The sequence below is a fragment of the Larus michahellis genome, chromosome 5 (genome assembly GCF_964199755.1).
Source record: "Larus michahellis chromosome 5, bLarMic1.1, whole genome shotgun sequence".
Taxonomy (NCBI): domain Eukaryota; kingdom Metazoa; phylum Chordata; class Aves; order Charadriiformes; family Laridae; genus Larus; species Larus michahellis.
Genome location: NC_133900.1, coordinates 11,484,152 through 11,504,072, shown reverse-complemented (window position 1 = coordinate 11,504,072; position 19,921 = coordinate 11,484,152). Strand labels below are relative to the sequence as shown.

General features: G+C 46.4%; 1 protein-coding gene across 2 annotated transcripts; it reads left to right on the top strand.

Annotated features, from left to right (window-relative positions):
* The first annotated feature begins 1,655 nt into the window (after window positions 1–1,655).
* On the top strand, window positions 1,656–19,591 carry COQ2 (coenzyme Q2, polyprenyltransferase). Of its 2 annotated transcripts, XM_074588751.1 has the most exons (11): window positions 1,695–1,995; window positions 2,324–2,490; window positions 4,553–4,674; window positions 4,909–4,994; window positions 5,871–6,004; window positions 6,454–6,642; window positions 10,065–10,216; window positions 17,792–17,920; window positions 18,142–18,266; window positions 19,058–19,161; window positions 19,435–19,591. In XM_074588751.1, exons 1-10 carry the CDS (start codon window positions 1,779–1,781, stop codon window positions 19,072–19,074), a joined length of 1,338 nt encoding a protein of 445 aa, XP_074444852.1. In that variant the 5' UTR covers window positions 1,695–1,778; the 3' UTR covers window positions 19,075–19,161; window positions 19,435–19,591. The 2 variants fall into 2 exon arrangements, with proteins under 2 accessions (XP_074444851.1, XP_074444852.1); XM_074588750.1 differs by lacking the exons at window positions 17,792–17,920; window positions 18,142–18,266; window positions 19,058–19,161; window positions 19,435–19,591 and adding an exon at window positions 11,298–11,994 and having other exon boundaries at window positions 1,656–1,995.
* Window positions 19,592–19,921: the final 330 nt, after the last annotated feature.

Sequence of the window (19,921 nt, the reverse complement as noted above, 5' to 3'; positions counted from 1 at the left end):
TTGAATGTCAACATATATATATGTATACACACACACGCACACACACTTACCTGAGACCAAGAACAACGATTATAGCTCTCACATGTTCCAATTTACTTTTGCATTTTGGACTCTGGAGCTGGGATGACTCACCTTGTAAATCGGTTCCTGCAAGGTGAGTTGCATAAGGTTCTAAGACCATTTAATGTATGCAAAAATAAGGAAACTGATAATCTCCTTCGAATCAGGGGCAATTTGGCCACCAACTCACATTTGAGTCAAACAAGACAGTGGGGCCTTAATAGCTTTTAGTGATTTTTCAAAGTCTGAAATGTGCTATTCGCTTGATTTTATTTTTTTTTTTCAGTGAGGGGGCCAGGCCACCTTGTAACGAATATAAATCTAATGACGGTGAGTTTGCTTTTCTGCTTCACCAGCTCCTTAAAAATTGTCTGCAGGTGGTCCAGGGTCTGCTCACCACATCACAGGTTAAAAAAAAACCCGCCCACGGTGTCTGCTCAGGAGCACCCGCCTGGTGAAAATCGGAGTTTCAGAGTTCCTACGGACACAGCGGGCAGAAAGGCTGTGGGCGCACGTTGCTGGCACTCGCTCGCTGCCCTCCAGGACACACAGTTCAAACACGCCTCGGGCATGTCATGTCCGTACCTGAATAAACCCCACGATGACTGACCTTGTCAGCGTGACGCGGAGCCAATGTTACCAAAAAAGTCTTAGTGAAACTTCATCAAAGTTGAGCAACCATTTTGTTTATGGTCCCGCGCAAATCATTTTACTGCTGTGGAGCGCTGCTCATTAATAACGGCGAATGGAAAAACGTAAATCACTTCTCCATCGCATCGTTTTTCTACTTCCTCCTGGTAGTCAACATTTTGGAAAATTAAAAGTTCAAAATGGTTTCCCTTGTCAGTGTCTCAGTTGTTCAAGATGATAAGTGTGGAATGAGACAGAAGTTATGCCCTACAAGGATGCTGAATTCTCTAGGAAATCTTTCAGCAGCGAATCTGGGGACATTTTATCACTGAAACCAAGACAAAGGTTTCACGGCTGTGTTCGAAGCTCCCTTCCCTCCCCAGTTTATGCAGCAGCTCAGATGGTGGGATAAGATGGCAGGAGAAATGAATGGGGACAGAGATCCAAAGGCCATACACAAAATCAGAATTTTTTATTAAGTACAGTCTGGGAGATAAGACATACGCTGATGCATGAACACCCATGTCTTGATGATACGTTTGAGGATATACAGTCACCTATGGAATTTCAACAAACAGCATGGAAGGCTTTGAAGAAATTTAGTAGTAAGAACAGCACGCAAGTAGTGAGGTAACTAACGATGAGAGAAGTTATTAAATCCCTGCATCCTGCTGTTTGGCCACAGGTCCCTTCGGGTGCCCTGTCAGTAACCACTGCTCGAAGCCCACGGCAGGCGAAGCCACAGCCTCCTTCACACCCCACAAGACTTGGCTGCGGTCCTCCGTGCCCGTGAGAGGCCCACGGCAGACCCGACCCCTGCCGACATCTGCCGGGCCCCGCGGCCTACGAGGAAGCGGCTGTCCCAGCGCCGCCGGGGCGGGCTCCCCCCGGCCTGACCCGCGGTTTCGATTCCCGGGAACGAGCCACCGGGCTGCCAGCCGGGCAAGGAGCGGCAACCTTCCGCGGGGACCCGGAGAGCGGACGCCCGGCCCCGGCCCCGGCCCCGCTCCCTCACACGAGGGGGACGGGGGCGCAGCGCATGCGCGGCGCCGCGCGTGACACCGCTACGCCGGAAGCGCGGCGGCAAGATGGCGGCGCTCCTGGCGCGGTTCTGCCGGGGCGCCGCCGGCCTCCGCGCCGCCCGTCTGCCCCTTGCCACCGCCGGTCCCCTCTCTCCGCTGCGCCGCCCCTCCGCGCCGCCCGGACCTCCGCGGCCGCTCAGCTTTTCGGTGGCCGAGCTGGTGCGCGCCGCGCCGGGCCCGCTGCAGCCTTACCTGCGCCTCATGCGGCTGCACCAGCCGACCGGTGAGCGGGGCGGGGCGGGCCGGCGCCGTAGCCATGGCGACGCGGCCGCCATGGCGGGGCCTGGGGCCGCGGCGGGCGCTGCCGGCCGGGGGGCGCGGATGATGCCGGCCCCGACGGGCGGGCGGGAGCGGCGGTGTGGCGGGGACGGTGCCGGTGGCTGTAGCCACCCCTCCCTGGCCACGGGCACCCTCGCTCCGGGCAGAGGGTTTTGCCAAAGGGTTTGCCTGGCTACTCGGCCGTGCCGTTACTCGGCTGCCGCCCTGCCCCGCGGCCCCCACGCTCCTCGTCTCCCTCCTCGCCCCAACCCGCGGATTTTGTCGTCCCCCAGGGACGTGGTTGCTGTACCTGCCGTGCACCTGGAGCATCGGCTTGGCGGCCGAGCCGGGCTGCTTCCCTGACTGGCAGATGCTGTCCCTGTTCGGCGTGGGAGCGGTGCTCATGCGGGGAGCCGGCTGCACCATCAACGACATGTGGGATCGCGACTACGACAAAAAGGTAGAGAAACTCCCCTGGGCTTGCAAAGACCCAGGAAAGTGAATTGCTGGTTAATTAACCGGGTACGTACGTGTCCGCTGACCTCCAGCATCACCAACTCGCTGAGTGCAGCCATAGGGCTCCGGGTTCAGAAATTCCTCCGCGTTTCTCTCTTGAGATGTGTGCAATTAATTTGTCTACGTTTCCTCCTTAGAACAGTAGAAATCATTTTCTCTTGTATAACATTTCTCTGTCTAGAACGTAAAGAAGAAGTCTTTTGAAGAGTACTTACCTCTGCGTAAGATAAAATATACGTTGTTGTCAGCTGTAGGTAGTACTTGAACAAATTTCTTTTTCAACTTTGTTTTGCATGACGGAACCAAATAAATAACACTTTTTTGCTACACTTGCTAGTTATGATCTATCCAAGAACTACTTTTTTTTCTTCTTTTCATTTTCAGGAGCAGGGTTTCCTTGAGTATTGTTCATTTCTTCATGAGAATGGCAGTTAAGAGTATCATGCCCAACCCTGGGCTAATCCTCTTCTCTTATATTGTATTTTTCACTTCTCTTTTGTTCAGAAGAGGGAAATAAGCAAAAGGCAGTGCTCAGCGTCAGATGTTGAAACATACACAGGTGCGGGCTTGGAGGGGAGTATCCCGGTGATGCGTCACTGTTTGCTTGTCCTGTTTTCTGTTCCTTATATTGTTCCACTGGTTTTGGGTTTTGGGTTGCGGTGCTGGCAAGAGACAGGATTAATGAGCCAATCCGATATGTCATGTTCTTCTTACAGCACTGTTGTATTTGTGCTGTTGGGAAGGGAATGAATCAGTACGGGTTCTGTAGCAGCTTTGGATGGTTTTGGGTTCGGAGGATGTTAACAACGACATATGCTAAAAATATTTGACAGGGTGGGGTGTGTGATTAGTAAGATGTAATTTTAAATATAATGAATTGATTTATGCATGTGATGTGGTTAGATGTAAAGTTTTAAAAAATCCCATTGCAGCTTTTTCTTGCACACCTTAAAAGGATATCTTCAAAACAAGCGCGATAGAGGCTGGGTCAATAGCAAGATGTTGGCTTGTGTTGGTTATGGTGGTTGGGAGTTTTAGGTTTTGTGTTACTTATTATTTGGTACACGTTTTCTTTTCTGTATGTGAAACATCCTGTGTTTGTTTACGACGTGCAATGGAATTGGTCTCAAATATGTTAAGTACATGTTTAAACTGCAAAAGCAGTATCTGACGTTTAACATAACCTGGTTGGGGGGCAAGAACAAACGGAAAGAGTTTATTTAAATGCACATTGTCAAAGCATATGCAGTACACTTTATACATACATATTATTCTGTGAAAAGCTGGCTTTCAAACCTCTTCGAATCGACATTACACTATTTTCATCAACATGCAAAACTTCAAAACTTTTGTCTGTCTTTTTTTTTTTTCTTTTGACAGCAGTCACCTTTGGCAAGTACCTCACCATACATTTCAGTTTAACTTTTTTCTGATGTTTGCTTCTTCCTTCGGTTTGCCTTGTAGGATTTCTTGTTCCAGACAGAACTTCTAAACTACATTGTATCCCAACTACGATTAAATTAATTGTCCTTTCGCGGTTATTAACAAACAATGATTATGTGTGCTAGAGGAGCCCTGCATCTTTACGGTATTTTACATGGTAATCACTTTAAAGCGTTTAAGCACAGAAGTGCTGCTTGAAATCAGGATAGTCAGCTCACAACTTTTAAAGTCTGCCTTTTTTTTTCCCCTAAGGTAATAAAATTCATATACAAGATGCCTATAGTGTTTCTAGTCAACCTCATTGCACACAAGTGGCACTTTATTTCTGCTCTAGTTTTTAAAGCCTGCGTGCTTCTGTTATAAGCACTGCTGCTTAGAAATACAGGTCATGTCCGTGTTGATATGCTAGGTTTGTATCGTTGAAGTAACCTCATCTCATACATTCTGTGACCTGTTTCTGTTTGGTTTCCCACTTACATGCCAATTGTGTGACTTTTAGTTTTACAATACAGTGGAATGTGTTATGTTGGATTTGGTATTAACATTAGTCTTTCCATTTTTAGGTTGTGAGGACTGCAAGTAGGCCCTTGGCAGCTGGAGATATCTCCACTTTCCAGTCCTTGGTTTTTCTTGGGGGACAGCTTAGCTTGGCGCTTTGTGTGCTTCTGTGTCTGAATTACTATAGGTGACGTATAAGTTATCTTTTGGGTTTTTTTCAAACTTGATTCCGGGTCCAGAGTTAAGCACAGAGATTTTCAGCAGAAAAGGTGTTGGGGACAGAGGGAGGAGGTTATGAGTCATGCAATTATATTTGAAAGTAAAAGAATTAGTTCAGTACTATGTACAGCTCCTGTAATACTGCACTGTATCTTGTGATCTTTAGACTGCCAAACAATACACCTCTTGGTACTTTTTACAGTATTGTTCTGGGAGCAGCCTCTTTATCTCTTGTGGTCACCTACCCTCTGATGAAGAGAATAACATATTGGCCACAGCTTGTCTTGGGTGAGCTGGAAATATTTTTACTATTTTTTTCTTCAGATATAGTTTTCGAGGTGTTTTACAAATTGGTAACTGAACTTCAGCAACCTGATTTTTTTATAACTTTAGATTAAAATAAAAATACCTTATAGACAAAGTTCTGTTGTGCCACAAGCTTCTTAAATAATTTGTAACATGTAGAAGAGTTGATGTTTGGGTTTGGTTTTTTTTTGTTAAAAATCAGTTCCTTATTTTGAGGGAGTGAGGGGAGGGAGAAAATAAATATTTGTCATTTGAGAATCAGCTTTAGTTTCAGGGTTATCTTGAAATGAACTTAAACATGTATTTGTCCTGCGTTTCAGTCTCCGGCCTCTAAAATAACTCTTGTGCAGAAACTGATGGTGTTTGTATTTCAGGTTGAGCTACTAAAACATATCTTTGTATCTTGGCCTTCACATTCCAGCTGCCTTCAGCTTTTTCAAACAAAATTGTCATTTTCAGCCTTGAAGCACCATAGTTGGCTGCTGTGTACTCTTTTGCCATCAGTTATACTGACATCTTTTGTAGTAGTGACATCTAAGCATTTTAACTTTAGTCCCGTTGTTTGAGTACACTGGAATAGTTCTGTGCAAATGTTTCCTTCTGCTAATTTAAATTGGGGAAAAATGCATAGCTACACATATTTCTCCTTGTACGTCCAGAGTATTTAATGTCAAGTTACTTGTATTTATTAGCTGCCTGAAAATAAATGATAGGAAAATAGAGATGCCAGTATAGTACAAAAGGTTGCTGATATGATATATGTTCGAACAAATAATATTTAATTCTATACATGTAATTTAGATTGCTCCTGTCAATCTTGTAACTTTTTTCTTTTTTCTACTCTCTCTATTTTTTTAGGACTTACATTTAATTGGGGAGCCCTTCTTGGCTGGTCTGCCATCAAAGGGTCATGTGAGTGGTCTGTGTGTTTGCCCTTGTACTTTGCTGGAGTAATGTGGACTCTGGTATATGATACCATTTATGCACATCAGGTAGAGTAACACTGGGAAATTTTACCTATCTGTGTATGTTTGTGTGTTTAATTTATGACTTTGTTGTCTAACAGCAGTATTAACCTGTTGCAGTTCTTCACCCTCAACTAAGCTAAAAGAGCACCAAAGAAACCCCAGCCCTTGCACCTTTTATTGCTGTTCGCAAATGTTTTGCATATCAGGTAGAAAGCTGGAAGTATAATGCACTTTGTGTGCTTACACATTTGCATTGTGCAAATAAATTTGACACTGATATTAGCTCTTGGCTGCTAAAGCAGCTCTAAGCACCAAACTTCAAATTTAAATGTTAATGTAGAGACCTACAAATGCACTTAAATTGAGTTCCTAATAAGAAGCGTTGGAAACTTAAGCAAAGCCCCTCTTCTTATTTTCCTTATGAAGTGGCAGTTGGATTGTGTATTTTTTGCTAATTCATCCTTTCATTCTAGGATAAGAAGGACGACATCATTATCGGTGTGAAGTCAACAGCATTACAGTTCAAGGAGTATACGAAGCAGTGGCTCAGTGGCTTCAGCCTTGCAATGCTCCTGAGTTTGTGCATGGCAGGAATGAATTGTAACCAGACGTTCCCGTATTACTCGGCTGTGGCTGCCGTAGGGGCTCACTTAGCACACCAGGTTTGATGGATTTATTTATACTTTTTACATGTGGCAGTTCCTGATAAGAAATCAAGAGTGCTTTTCAACCGCCATCAATTCGCCAACTACCAAAAAAACCCATTTCCCGTACAGAGAACTGAAGTCTGCTGACAATAAAGTCGCTTCTTTTAAGTACCTTTTGCAGACCTTGTGTTTGAAAAGACCTCCAGTGGTCCACAGACTGTAGCACGCTGTTTTTCAATCCGTTCCTAACCAATAGAACTGCCTCATATTAAGCTGTGATCTCAAGGGAACAGTTTTCTTCTCGCTTCCAGTAGCAGCTGCAGCTAGATCCTCCTCAATATCCTGCAAGATTGTGCAGTTTTTACTGTCTGGATACAGCTCTTGATATGTCTGGCACATATGATCTGAGACTGCAATTGTATATTATGATCATTCACTTACTTTAAGGTATTATATGGTCTAAAGTTTCAAGGCTTTGCATGCTTTTTTTTTTTATAACAGTACGGTAGCTATATGAAAATTAATATTGCATGTTCTGTCTCTCAGACGTGGTTAATTTTACATCTAAATAATTATTCTGTACTGTGGTCTGAAGCTTCAGTCTGGGATCTGACAGTATAACAAAATTTTCTGTAGCTTGTTCATACCACCTGTAGCAGATGTTAATATTATAATTTTATGGTAATTGACAGTTCTAATTCAGTTCTTTTTCTTTTAACCAATGCAGTTCAGTCTTGCAGTTGTATTAGTTTAGACGTTTTAATAAATAACAGAAAGAAAAAAATTAGCTTTGTCAGGAGAGACAGGGACAAGGGAGGATCTTGTGAACCCTGTTCTTTCTGAATCCTATCTTGTTGCCCAATCTTGTATTGATAAGTCAGTCTATATGAAAATTAATTGCTGGTCTTGGTAGGTGAGTGATGGCAAAGAGGTTTGTGCATTGCAAGCAGACTGTCAACAGTGAGAAGTTAGGTCTGGGGTTAGCATGAGACCTTTTAAAGCACATTAGACTTACATTACACTCTAAAGGGGGGAGCTCATGCAGGGGATGGATATTAGCATACCTCTGAGTAAGAGAATTCTTGTGATGAGGTAGGCTGGTACTTGTCAGCCACTGCTTTTCATAGCAATTGTGCTTGGGAATCTACGAGGGAAAGAATACTATGTTCAGCTGCATAATCATTTGTGGTTTGGATTGTCAGAGAGGCCTTACATTGTAGTTTTGGCACAAATGGAAATTACCTTTCTGCAGGGAAGGTTTTCCGCAGTGAAAATCCAGACCTGTTGCGTGCAAGTGGTGAAGAGTGCAAAACAATTGTGTAGATTGCCAAAGTCCCGAAAGCAGCATTGTTCTGCATACCACAGAGCAGCTTCTTTTTGCGTGATTATTTTAATATTAGTTCTGCCTAAACATTCTCATACTTATCTTCTCGTTCAAGATTTCTGAACGCTTGCTTAACTACCTGAGTTTAGAAAGCTGACCAAGCCACATGAGGTGTAGATTTCCCTTAATTCATTGAATTGGTACCTGGGACAGAGGAATTTGGGTCATGCAGATACCAAATTCAGGTTCACTGATAGAAAAATAACACCTTTTATGTTAAAGGAGCAGCTGCCTGAGCATTCATACACCATTCACGATGCCACACACACACTTACTCTCGAGTGTGCTTTCTCCTTCTTCAGGATCGACCCTTGGTTTCCCGCAGCAGTCTCAGGTGTCGGATTTTATAAAATAATTAATTTAATTGAAAGGTACAGCAGTAAGGACAGCCCAGGCTGGGTGCCTCCAAAGAGAGGGACCCTGAACAAAGAAACCCCTGGGCAATTATACCCTTGTGATCCATACACCTGCCCCTCACATGCGTCTTTTAATCCAAGAGTGATTTTTGGTCTGGGGTCTCCTGACGTCTTATTGGATTCTTTTCTATGTCCAGGCAGGCAGGCTCCTATCTTGTTCATTTGCAGTTTCAGCCGAGGGTTGAAGCCTCCTTATCTTCTGGTTTACACTCCTTGTGCAGCTGCACTGGCTGGTAGAACATGGAGAAGTGAAGAGTCACAGACTTGGGAAAAACACTACCAAAACATCAGTGTGATATCAACATCTTTCCCGTACGAGAAGACTGAACACAGCACTGTACCACCTGCTAGGAAAATTACTATGAAAAATAACTGTCACAGCCTACAGGCTTCAGCAAATCTAGCTACTCGTGATAAGTAAAGCTAGGCAAACAGCACAAATCACACCACATTATAATCCTAAGTAATTTATTCTAATTAAAACTTACTTATTTACGCTACACAACTACTGTCCTTCAACATGTTATTTGCTTTGCGTTTCTGAAGGTGTGTCTTGTGGTTTGGCTGCTGTTGGGTTTGGTTTGTCAGTTCAGTGTTTTCAGTTCTCTGTGCTTGATGAGCTGACAGGTTTCCAAGGGTGTGGATAACATCATGTCTTAGAAGTTGTCTTAGAAGCTTGTGGACACTGTTTCACATTATTTGATTAGAATCCAGCCCTGTTTGATCGGGACCTGTTGCCTCTGTACAACTGCAAATGACAGAGGAACGGGTTGCTCGGGAAAGATTTCTCTTCCTTTAGTTGTATACATTCTGTTTTGACTTCTTCAGAGGCTGAATTGCAAGGTTGGAGGTTTTGGGGGGTACTTTTCTGTTAATCCTTTCACTTCTTTTGCTGAACATTTTTTCTTGTCATCCTTCTCAAGACTTCTGCACCAAATTTTGTTTCCGAGAATATTTTTCAGTAACTTCACTCTTGCTGCGCTGTGTGGTTTTTTTCACCTCTAGTTGTGACTCACAGCTGCCAAGCTGGGCAAGCCTTGCTTCTAACTGTTGTTGCAGGTGTCCTGGTTCTTTTTTTCAAGAGAGTTGAACACACACGGCTAAGAGCAACTGGACTGAACCAGCCCATTGTGGCTAGGCAGGGCCTGGCACCTTCCTGTGCATTCCACTTACCCTGGTTCACTTGCAGCAGAGATTTAAAGGTGCAGGCAGGTTTGGGGGTGTTTATTTAAAGTTCCCATTGAAGAACTAGGTGGCTACCTACTGAAGAAGATCTCAAAAAGACTTATTTACATGCCCAGATATTTTTACATTTCTAAATATCAAACCAGACACGCCAGTATCCAGGCTGTTTATACGGTCCTTCATTGAGAGAGTCTGTGAATCTTGTTCATGTGTGATCCTTGACTTTTCTACTGTACATTGAATAAATCTGTCAAGTAAACATAGATGCCAGTTCTGCAAAAAATCCTTTGTAAGCCCAGAATATTCCTGTTTATTATGGAGATAAGGATGGACTTTAGCATTTGAGATTCAGTTTTTGAAGTTACAGATCTTTTTGTGTCTTTTTGTGATGTGTCAAATATTTACAAGTCCGTAGAATAATAACGCCAGAATGTTATACTGTGCTTTTGCAGATTTACACTTTGGACATAGACAAACCTGAAGACTGTTGGAAGAAATTTGCTTCAAATCGTACTGTAGGAGTTCTGCTCTTCACGGGGATTGTGCTTGGAAATCTGTGGAAACGAAAAGACTCAAAAAACGTAGAAAAGCCTTTAGAAAACAGGTAGCTGAAATTACTATAAATGCTGGTATTTTAGTCCAGCTAAAATATAAGTACTGGAAGAAGGAAAAATCTTTTAACATAACTGTAGCTCCTTTAAATACTTTATTTATAAAAGCTGGTGAAAACATTCTTTTTTCTAAAAACATGTGAATAAGATTATCCTGCAATATAAGTTTTGATCATCCTTAAATGACTTCAGCCTCCATAGAAGCTTCAACAAGTGAAGCTGCTCTGCCAGTCCTCTGTAGCACAAGCAAACTTAAATCAAGCTCTCAAGACTGTGAGCCCAAGATTTTATATGAAATCAACGTCTCAATGACAGCATGTGGTAAATGCAAAATTATTTCAGGATGTAAATAAAATCTGGCTGTACATATTTGGTATTCTGATTTTATTACATGAATACTTTTCAGTTTGAGTCAGAGTTTGTTGCGTGAAAGAGTTGCAATAACAGTTTTTATCCTGAGATGTCTAGAAGCAGTTGGGACTCTTCGAGCGTGTGAGGTCCAGAATAAGAAATCAATAGAGAAGTATTTAAAATTACCTTTCGCTCTCGCTGTGATTGCTGGCAGTGGTTCCTTTTCACGTGAAAAGAACAGGCTTCTCCAAAGCTGCCTGCACTGAGTGAGCTGAGCTTGTTTATCAAGAATGATTTGAACACAGACTAAACCAAAACCAGAGCAGCACGGAGCTATTGCCAAGTGTGTGTGACTGGTGGTTGACCGTGAGCTACAAATTTATCGTGCGAGGTGATCCTCGTTTTTTTTATTTTTATTTTTTAATTCTATTCCTTTTGACTTGTGCCTTCTGGTTTTGACTTGTAGTCTTACAGGAAGAACTTGTTTATAGGAGGATGCCTATAAACAATAAAAATAGCAAGTGCAGGCTAACTATTACGTTGCTCCAAACCATTCAGGTTTTCAACTGGTTTATGCTCTCAGTTACATAATTTGCACTGTAGTTAACCTTTTCTTTGGCTCATGGTGTTAAAGAGCTTCTATGGCACATTCTGTAATTAATTAATTGGAGTTTACCTCAGTTTACATACCAGTAGGCAATGGGAGTGTGCTTTTCTCCACAGGTGGCTTTGTGTATGCCTACACGCGGGGCTGTGGTTTGCTGATGCACAGCGTCTGGTTGCCAAACTCATTTTGGTATGCCAACAACCTTTCCTCGTGTCTGCTCTGCTCCTTGAGCGGTGGGGGCACAACTGCGCATGCAGTCACCCCAAAAATAAGGCTGTGTCCTGCTCTAGCTCTGTAGATTCTTATCATATTTTAAGGTTGTTTAAACTGACATGTCTGGGAGACACTGCAGTCCAGAGCCGTGAGTTCATGGTTTGCTACCCTGCTAAATGCAGGTTTTGCATTACTGATGGTGGAGAACAGACAAAGAAGTTCCTGTTGCAGGGAGGTGAGAAAGCATATAATGAGTCAGTGGCTTTGGTCACAGAAGGTCCTCTTTGGGGCTGGAACGGACTTAACTTGTGGGTTATGAACACTTCTTTTTAATGTACACCCTGTAAAGTTGTTTTATCTTTTACTATTTAAACAAGCGTGTCAAATATTTTTTGAGCAAATTAGAAAGAGTAGATTTTTCAGCCTGACTGCATGTGAGATAGACGTATGTGAAAATGTTAAGAAGTGTAACTGCTTTTAGGGCCTCTTTGGTTCTTACACAGAAATTGTTCTTAAATAGGGTTTATAATTTTGGGGTGGAGGAGGTTTTAAGTCGAAGAAGAGCAGTTTAAAAATGAAGAATAAAGATTTTGTGAACCATTATGTGACAAAGTTGCATTTTGTAGAGAGAGAATTGGATGATCCATAAGATCATCCAGAGCAAACTGTGCCTGGATTTTGCTGTTTGTGTGTGTCTTGGTAAATACGGCATCGTTAATGTAGGGGTTCAGATTTTTCCCTCCTCCTAATTTCAGGAAAGTATGAGCTGCAGGCACCTAGCTCAGGAGCTGTGGCTTGCAAACAGTGTGGGCCAGAGGACATGGGACAGCCAGCATGGCTGGAAGGCTTCAGGGGGTCACCAGGTCAGGCATAGCACTAGCCACTGGTAGCATAATGTGGGAACGAAAAGGTGGCTTGACTCAAAGTTAGAAAGGTGTGTCGGTGTGTGGAAATACCAGAGCCGGCTGCAGGGTGGATGAAGTCACGCGGAAGAAATCCCGTCATGCGCAAGAGGCATCACGTGCACACGAAGGGGAGAAACGAGACTGCCATCGAACTGCAGAGCTCTCCTCTGAAGAGGACTTGTTGTCATGTGCACGCAGCAGGTGCGGAGCTGCATAGCTTCCCCCTCTTGCACATCATCTCTCCCAGACCCACTCTCTCTTGGATTGCCTTCTCCCATCTGTCTTAAAAAGCATCTTTGTTATTAAGTAGTAAAGGCCCTTTTTGATCAACAGTACAACTAAGTAACATCTATCCGTTTAAAAAAGTACTTGCATGTCAAATTCTGTTGGCAAAGTGTGTTGGATGTCATTCTGCTAATACTTTGGTTAATGTTGGATTAATTTTGTGGTGCATAACTTGTGGCTGTTCGCTCGGCTCCTGCTCAGGCCTTGGGCTGACGCCCTGCTCCTGTACACGGCGAGCAGCACCCTCAGGTTAAAAGTGAGGGTATCGTGTATGCCGGATGCAAGGGACATGAGAAGGTAAGGTCCATCATCCCCCACAGCATGGTGGCAGCAGCTGGCAGCTTGGGATAAAACGCTTGGGAGGCCATGGAAATGCCAGAGAGCACATGCCCAAGGTGGAAGGTAGACACAGGTCAGCTTACCCAAGAAAGCCTCCAGAGCTGGCCCAAGAGCAGCTGAACTGCTGAGGTTCTCCTGCTTCCCACTGCCACTTGGGGATGTGGGCAGGAGGACACGCACTCGCACCCTCTGGTACCTCTTCTGCTTGTGTGTGGGTGTGAGTCAGTGAATTTGTGAGTTAGGGAATTAATGAACAGCAAATTACAAAATTAACGAGTTGGACTAGTCTGTTACAAGGGGGTTGATCTGATTGTTGACTTCTACCTTAGTTGTTTTTTACCTTGTGAGTTCCTGACATGAAGTTTGATTCCCTCAGCTCCTTTCTCCTCTGGCTTTTGTAATTGCAGGGATTTTCCTCTCACCTGAGCCCTTCCAAGTTGTGGGAAGCAGGCTAGGTAGGGGGGAACATTTGCATGTGGATGGCGTCAGTGTAAAATGGAATGAAGTAGTTTCTGGTTGCCACTTCTCTGTAAAATACCATGGTAAACCATGTAATTTATACTTTTCTCTTTGCAGAGAAAGCAAAAATGTGTTCAAAGAGGTTTTGCTTTTAACCTGTACTCCTGAATCTTTATCGAAATCGCATTTACTGTAATACACATTAAATTGGGGAATATTAATTTCAGCTGAACATTTCCATTTTCTGCTTGGAAATAATCTTACCACATGGGAAAAGGCATCGCAGGTTTGGCTTCGTTAGCGTGTTTCCTTTCTCCCTAGCTATTGAGACTTGTTGCTGTTTGTTGTCTTGCTGCAGCTAAGAGAGGCGCGCTTTGCAGCTGACTGCCCATCTTTCTACAGTGCCACTTCGTGGACCCAGAGAAGCTGCACGTGAAGGGGACCATGGCCACTAGCCATCACCGGAGCCCAGGTCAGGCCCCATGGTGAGCTCTGGCCAGAAATCACGGTGTCTGACATGGGAGGCAACAGGCCCTCCTGGCCAGCACTGGGCAAGGGTGATGCTCTTGCTGTGAGTTTCATGAGTTTGTGTTTTGATTTCACCGGTGAGACTTTTGCAGTGATTTTTTTGTCCAACTTAAATGCTGGGTGAAGGGAATGAGCTGAGGTAAGTGTTTATGGTAGTGTTTTCTCAGGGGACAAAGGGCAGTTATACTTTGATGCCCCAGGGTTGCAGGTAGAAGTGGGCTGCTCTTCTGCGGAAGAAAAGTACTTGCAGGGCCTGGTTGCTCAGACAGTCAGTGTCACCCCAGCTCTGGACAGAGGACAAACTGTTAAAATCCTTCAAATGTTCCCGATGAGCTTTTTTTTTTTTAATGTTTTCTCCCATACCGACTGTGCATTTCAGCTTCCTGTTTCCCTCCCTTCCCAGCAGACTCCCAGGCTGGCTGGCATTTTGCGTGAGCCCAGTCTAGTCAGCTGGTGGGATGTCACTTCTAGTAAGCATCTGCTGAACTACAACTTTTTGCAAACCTCAATTCCTGCAGCATCTTGCAATGTTATTGAAAAAAAGAAAAGAAGTTGTACGATCCAGCTAGGGGTCAGGCAGGACAGCCACAGTTAAACTTTGGACCTGTTGTCAGCCAAGGGGAGCGTTTCAGGGTACAGCTCCCTGTTATATCAGCAGCACTGTTGGTAGTAGGCTCCACTTAATGCACCATAAATCCCAGCCTGATGACAAAGCTGGCAAGTTGCTGTCTAACGCAAGTTTCTCCTTCCCCCATTCTGGCAGTGTCCTGTTTTGCCCCCTTGCATCAGTGGGCTGGGGCAGGGGCTGTTCTGGGCACCACAGGGATGTTTCGGCCACCCAGGAGCCCCTGCCGCGGGCCCCCTTTCACCACCACGCTGCCCACCCGCCGTCGCCCAAGCCTGTTTGTGAAAGCGAGCACATCTGCACCACCCTTCGTCCAAAGCTTTTTCCTTGAGGAAAGGGAAAAGCTCAGAGTGAAGCACCCTGAGGTTCTCTTCATTTAGTCTCGTCTGGGATCTGAGAAGTATGCTTTTTTCTTCGGGGAAAAACGTTGGGGAAATGTCTATCCCAGCATTCAGAGCTGTTCTCCCCCAAACAACAACCACGTGTATGCACACAGTCAAGGGAATGAGACAATACGCATGCAGTCATTTTGAAAAAGAATGAATGGCAGTCTGTGATTTAATTCTGGGGAAAGGAAAAAAGAAAGTGCTTCGCACAGCTCCTGACCTTTCCCCTTCCAGTTACCTCCCATCGTTACACCTGCTTACTGCTGCCTGCCAATGAGAGCCTCCCAGAGTGAGAAAATTTAGTTTCATCTTCCCCAGAGCCTCTCTGCACAGGGTAACAGCCAGCAAGGAAGGCTGCTCTGACAGAAGCTGCTCACCGAAAGGTTGGTTCTCTTAAAGCACAGAAGTAGTAAAAACTTGTTAGCCTGGGAAGAGGGGGGTAATAGCGCAAAAGTAGAGATTTGGGGTTTTTTCCTGCTGGGCATATAATTTAAAGCAAGTTATATGGCAAATCCTACTTGGGGAAGGGGGGAGGCTTTTAAAAAGCTACGCGCGACAGCTGGATTATGGAGAGGTAAATTCTTCTTTGCTGCTTTCTCCTGCTACCAGATTTGTATAACTGCGTTAAAGGAATCTGGCTGGTACTTTGCTGTCTGTTTAAATTAGGCTCTCTCTTGTCCATGTGGATGGTCAAGGCCAAATTCCTCTTAGCAAGGCTGTTTAGCTCCACGTGTTTTCTGGTAGGCTCTGAGGATGTGCCAGGTGTTGCTCCTGTGCTGCCAGAAGCTTGGATTTCAGTCTTATTTATATGTTGCCATCTGGTCTCCCTGTGTATTTGCAATCCTTTTCAACAGGGTGTGCCACTGGTGATAAGAGCATCTTAATATTGCAATCTCTTTGTTAACGTTTGCGGCTGAGAGAGAAGGAAGTGAGTGAATAATACTCACATACAGAATACAGTAAAAGTGTAGAAAGCGGAGATATTTTCGGCGTGGCGGCGGTGGTGGTGTGGTGGGTCGGCGGAGGGAAGCGCTGGGAGGCAATGCACGCTCGCTGTTTCCCCCTGGACACGCGCCTGGCCCTGCCTCTGGCTGCTTTCACGCCGGGCTGGCGCGTGCTGCCGGGTGAAGCTAGGAGCGGGATTTCTGGAGGAGCATGCGTTGCCCCAAAGGCTGGAGAGTGAGGGTGTCCCCTCACCACCCCCTCCCCCAACCCCAGCGCCTCAATTGTCAGCATCAGCCACTTCATTTCAGTTTCTGTTCTGGGTTCTGAGCTCAGGAGCTGGGCGGGGAGGAGCCTGCCAACATAGCAGGGGGCTTCTGCCTTTGCCAAGCTGCTCTTTCAAAGAAGAAAAAAAACCAAGCACCCCAATTTGTAGCGAAAAGCCTCAACAAATGTGAGCAGGCAGGTTTGGTTTGGTTTGGTTTGGTTTTTTCTTTCCCTTCCCCTTTCTTCTAGTTGTGCATAGCTAAAAGAACGTGGCCTCAGGGCAAAGCTTCTTTTTAATCGTGTCTTGGTTTAACCCCGGCTGGCAGCTAAAACTGCGCTCGCTCCCCCATGTTGCGACGGGGGAGAGAATTAGAATTGAGAAAAAAACATGTGTGTGCTGAGATAAAGGCAGTTTAATAGATAAAGCAAAAGCCACACACATAAGCGAAGTGACCCAAGGAATTCATTCACTGCTTCCCATCGGTGGGCAGCTATTCAGCCATCCCCAGGAAAGCTGGGCTCCGTTGTGCATCACGGTTGCTTGTGAAGACCATAACTCCGAACGTCCCCCCCTTCCTCCTCCTTCCCCCAGCTTTATATACTGAGCATGGCGCCATAAGGTATGGAATATCCCTTTGGTCGGTTGGGGTCAGCTGTCCCGGCTGTGTCCCCTCCCAGCTTCTTGTGCCCTCCCAGAACGCTCAGTGGCAGGGTGATACGAAGAGCAGAGAGGACCTCGAGAGCTTAGCAACAACTGAAAACACCAGTGCACTATCAAAAGTATTTCTCATCCCAAATCTAAAAATACAGCACCATACCAGCTGTTAGTAAAACAGTTCACTCTATCCCGACTGAAACCATGACAAGCTGTTACCTGAGAATGCTTTGTGCTGTCTTTTATTCAACTGTCTTTATCTCTAACCCACAAGGTTGGGTTTTTTTCCCCTTTCACCTCCTTTTCTCCCTCTTCTCCCTGCCCTTCTTGGGGGAGAAAGGCAGGTGAGCGAGATGCCATCCTGGTCGCTGGCTGGGGTTAAACCACGACTCTGGTTTTTCAAGGTTTTCTTGCTTCCTTAACCGCAGGAAGGCAAGAACTGGGGTTCAGACTTTGGACATAGTGTTGATTTTCTGCCTTTTTGGCTCTCTGTGACAAGAAACCAGTGATACTAGTTTTCTACAGTACCTGTGTTGCATGGAGCCTGGTTTCGTTACGAGGAAATGCGAGACCATGGCCGCTTCTTTCATGCTTTGTACCCATTCCAAAGCGATCTTGTGTAAAGCGTGCCAAGTTCAACAACAGAAATGCCCGAGTCACTGGTTTTAGCCGAGGTTCACTGCCCAGCCCTGCTTGGCGCAAGGGAAATTGGTGACCTGTGTCTAAGCACCAGCGAAGCCTTTCTGGGGTGGAGTGGGGAACATCAATGGCCTGATGCTATTTTGAAGGCTGGATAAAATGGCAGAAAATGCAAAAAAAAAAAACTTGAAAAGACACGGACACAGGTAAGATACGGTTACGCTCCGTCACCTCCAGCGGCAGCAAGGGAGCTTGGCGAAAGGCTGCCTGCTGAAGAGTGATGGCGACCAGCTTGGTTGGGGGGGGTCAGCCTGGCTGCTTTTTTTTTTTTTCACTAACTGGCTCGTTCCACTCCTGTGTCTTTCAGAAGAGCGACTAGAAATGGCCGTCCCACCCGTCGTGACGGTCCAGCCGCAGTACGCCATGGTGGTGCCCTCTGTCTCGAGGAGCATGTGGCAGACGGGGCTGATGGACTGCTGTACCGACTGCAGCGTCTGTGAGTGCCTCGGGTGGTCCCGTCTCTCAGCCGTCGGCAGTGACGTGCTGTGGTCGGTCCCACCCTATGTCGGGACACTTCCCTTGCCCCTGCCGCTTGGGTCGGTGGTGTGATAACTGCAGCCGTATAGCCTGGTCCTCCCCGTTCCTCCTCCGATGCCGGCAGTGCCGGGCGGGCAGGGGGAGCCTCACCCACCGGTGCCTTTCTCCTCCCCGTGACAGGCTGCTGCGGGATGTTCTGCTGCCCCTGCCTTGCCTGCCAGGTGGCAGGGGACATGAACGAGTGTTGCCTGTGCGGGACCAGCGTGGCCATGAGGACCCTCTACCGCACCAGATACAACATCCCGGTCAGTGCTTAACCTGCCCCCTCGCCATGCTGTGGGGCTGAAAGACAAGGTGCCCCCAAGGCCCCTCTCTCTGCACGTCAGGGATGAACAGATGAGCAGCAGCGCTCTCCCCTTGCCCTTTTTTGCCCACTTTCGTACCCTGCATGATGCTGGGAGCACAGGAGAGGGGTTGGGACGCCCTCAGCCATGCTGATCCCTGGGTGTCCAACAATGCTCATTAATCAGACACAGCTCCTTCCCAGCACCCTTCACCAGGGCCATGTGTCCCGCCTTCACCTGCCGCCAACCACAGCAGCTCGCAGAGCCTCAGCTGCTGCTTCCCGATGCTATCCCCAATCTTTGAAAGACGGCAAAGGTTTGAGGTAATTGTGGGCAGACCAAAGAATAGATTGTCAGTTGTACAGCTAAACATCCGTAATCAGATGCAGGAAGAAGTTGGACATTCACATACGGGATGTACGTGAAATGGTTTCTTCCCACTGTCCCCAGTGCAAACCATGATGTCCCAAGCCCAGTTTGCCCAAATCGTCGCTTTCTGTGTGTGTTTTTTCCCTTGCAGTCTTAGCCTCGGAAGCGGAAAGAGAAGTAGCTATCTGCAGCCTGCAGAAAGGGCTCCCTCCTTTCTTTCCACTGTGTGGGGGTTCACCAGCCCTGGCTTCTAGTGTCTGCTGCTCAGACGCTGGAGCCAGCCAGGAAACAAAGGGCACACGGCCTGGAATGCGATTAACGTTTTCTTGGCCAAAAGGTGGCTTTTGGGAAGCCTACGTCTCTAACCAATTTCTTCCTAACAGGGGTCCATTTGCTCTGACTTCTGTGTCACCGCATGGTGCCTCGTGTGCTCCCTTTGCCAAATTAAGAGAGATATCAACCGGAGGAGGGAGCTGGGCATATTCTGGTAAGCTGGGCATACTGGTGCTGGTTTATGAAGCCACAGCCGCATGCAGCCAAGCGGCTTTCCAGAGTCTCTCCTGCCAACAGCTGAAGTGAGACACAGGGTTGCTGCAGTGGGGAAATGGCCATGGACAGGTGACAAGAATGACCTGTCCTGCAGCGAAATGTTGCTGGGAACCTTGTGCAGGACAGGGGTCAGGACTGGACACACGCACACACACACACTGTGGCGAGGCACAGCCCCGCTCCCTGACCTTCCTCTCTCATCTGATTGCAGATGCCGCCATCCTCGCTGTGCCCTGTGGAGCTACTGTGGACAGGCGTCGCAGCTGCCCCGGGCTTTGGGAAACGCACCATGGAGGATTTTCCAGATTATGGCTAATTCCCGCTTCTCTGGTTAGCATTACGAATAAACAGCAGCGTTTGCTTTCCTACCAGCGTGTGTGTCACTCTTGCGCTGCCTGAGAGCACCCATCCTTCTCCCACTCTGTCCGTCTCAGCAGCCCCTGAGGCAGCTGAGGTTTCCCTGCGCCCACTGCGTTATTCGCTCAGCTTTTAGAAAGGATGCTTAATACACGGGAGGAGCCAGCGTTGCTCATCCAAGTTGTAAAATTTGTCAAGGTGACTTCTGATCCAGGGCAGAGCTGGGGCTTCTGGCAGGCAGATGACGGCTGCAGGCCACCAAGTGCCGAGATGTCACTGCTGCAGTGGCTCTGGGTGGCCATATGGGGCTACTTGCCAGTCCCACCTTCGTGAACATAAAG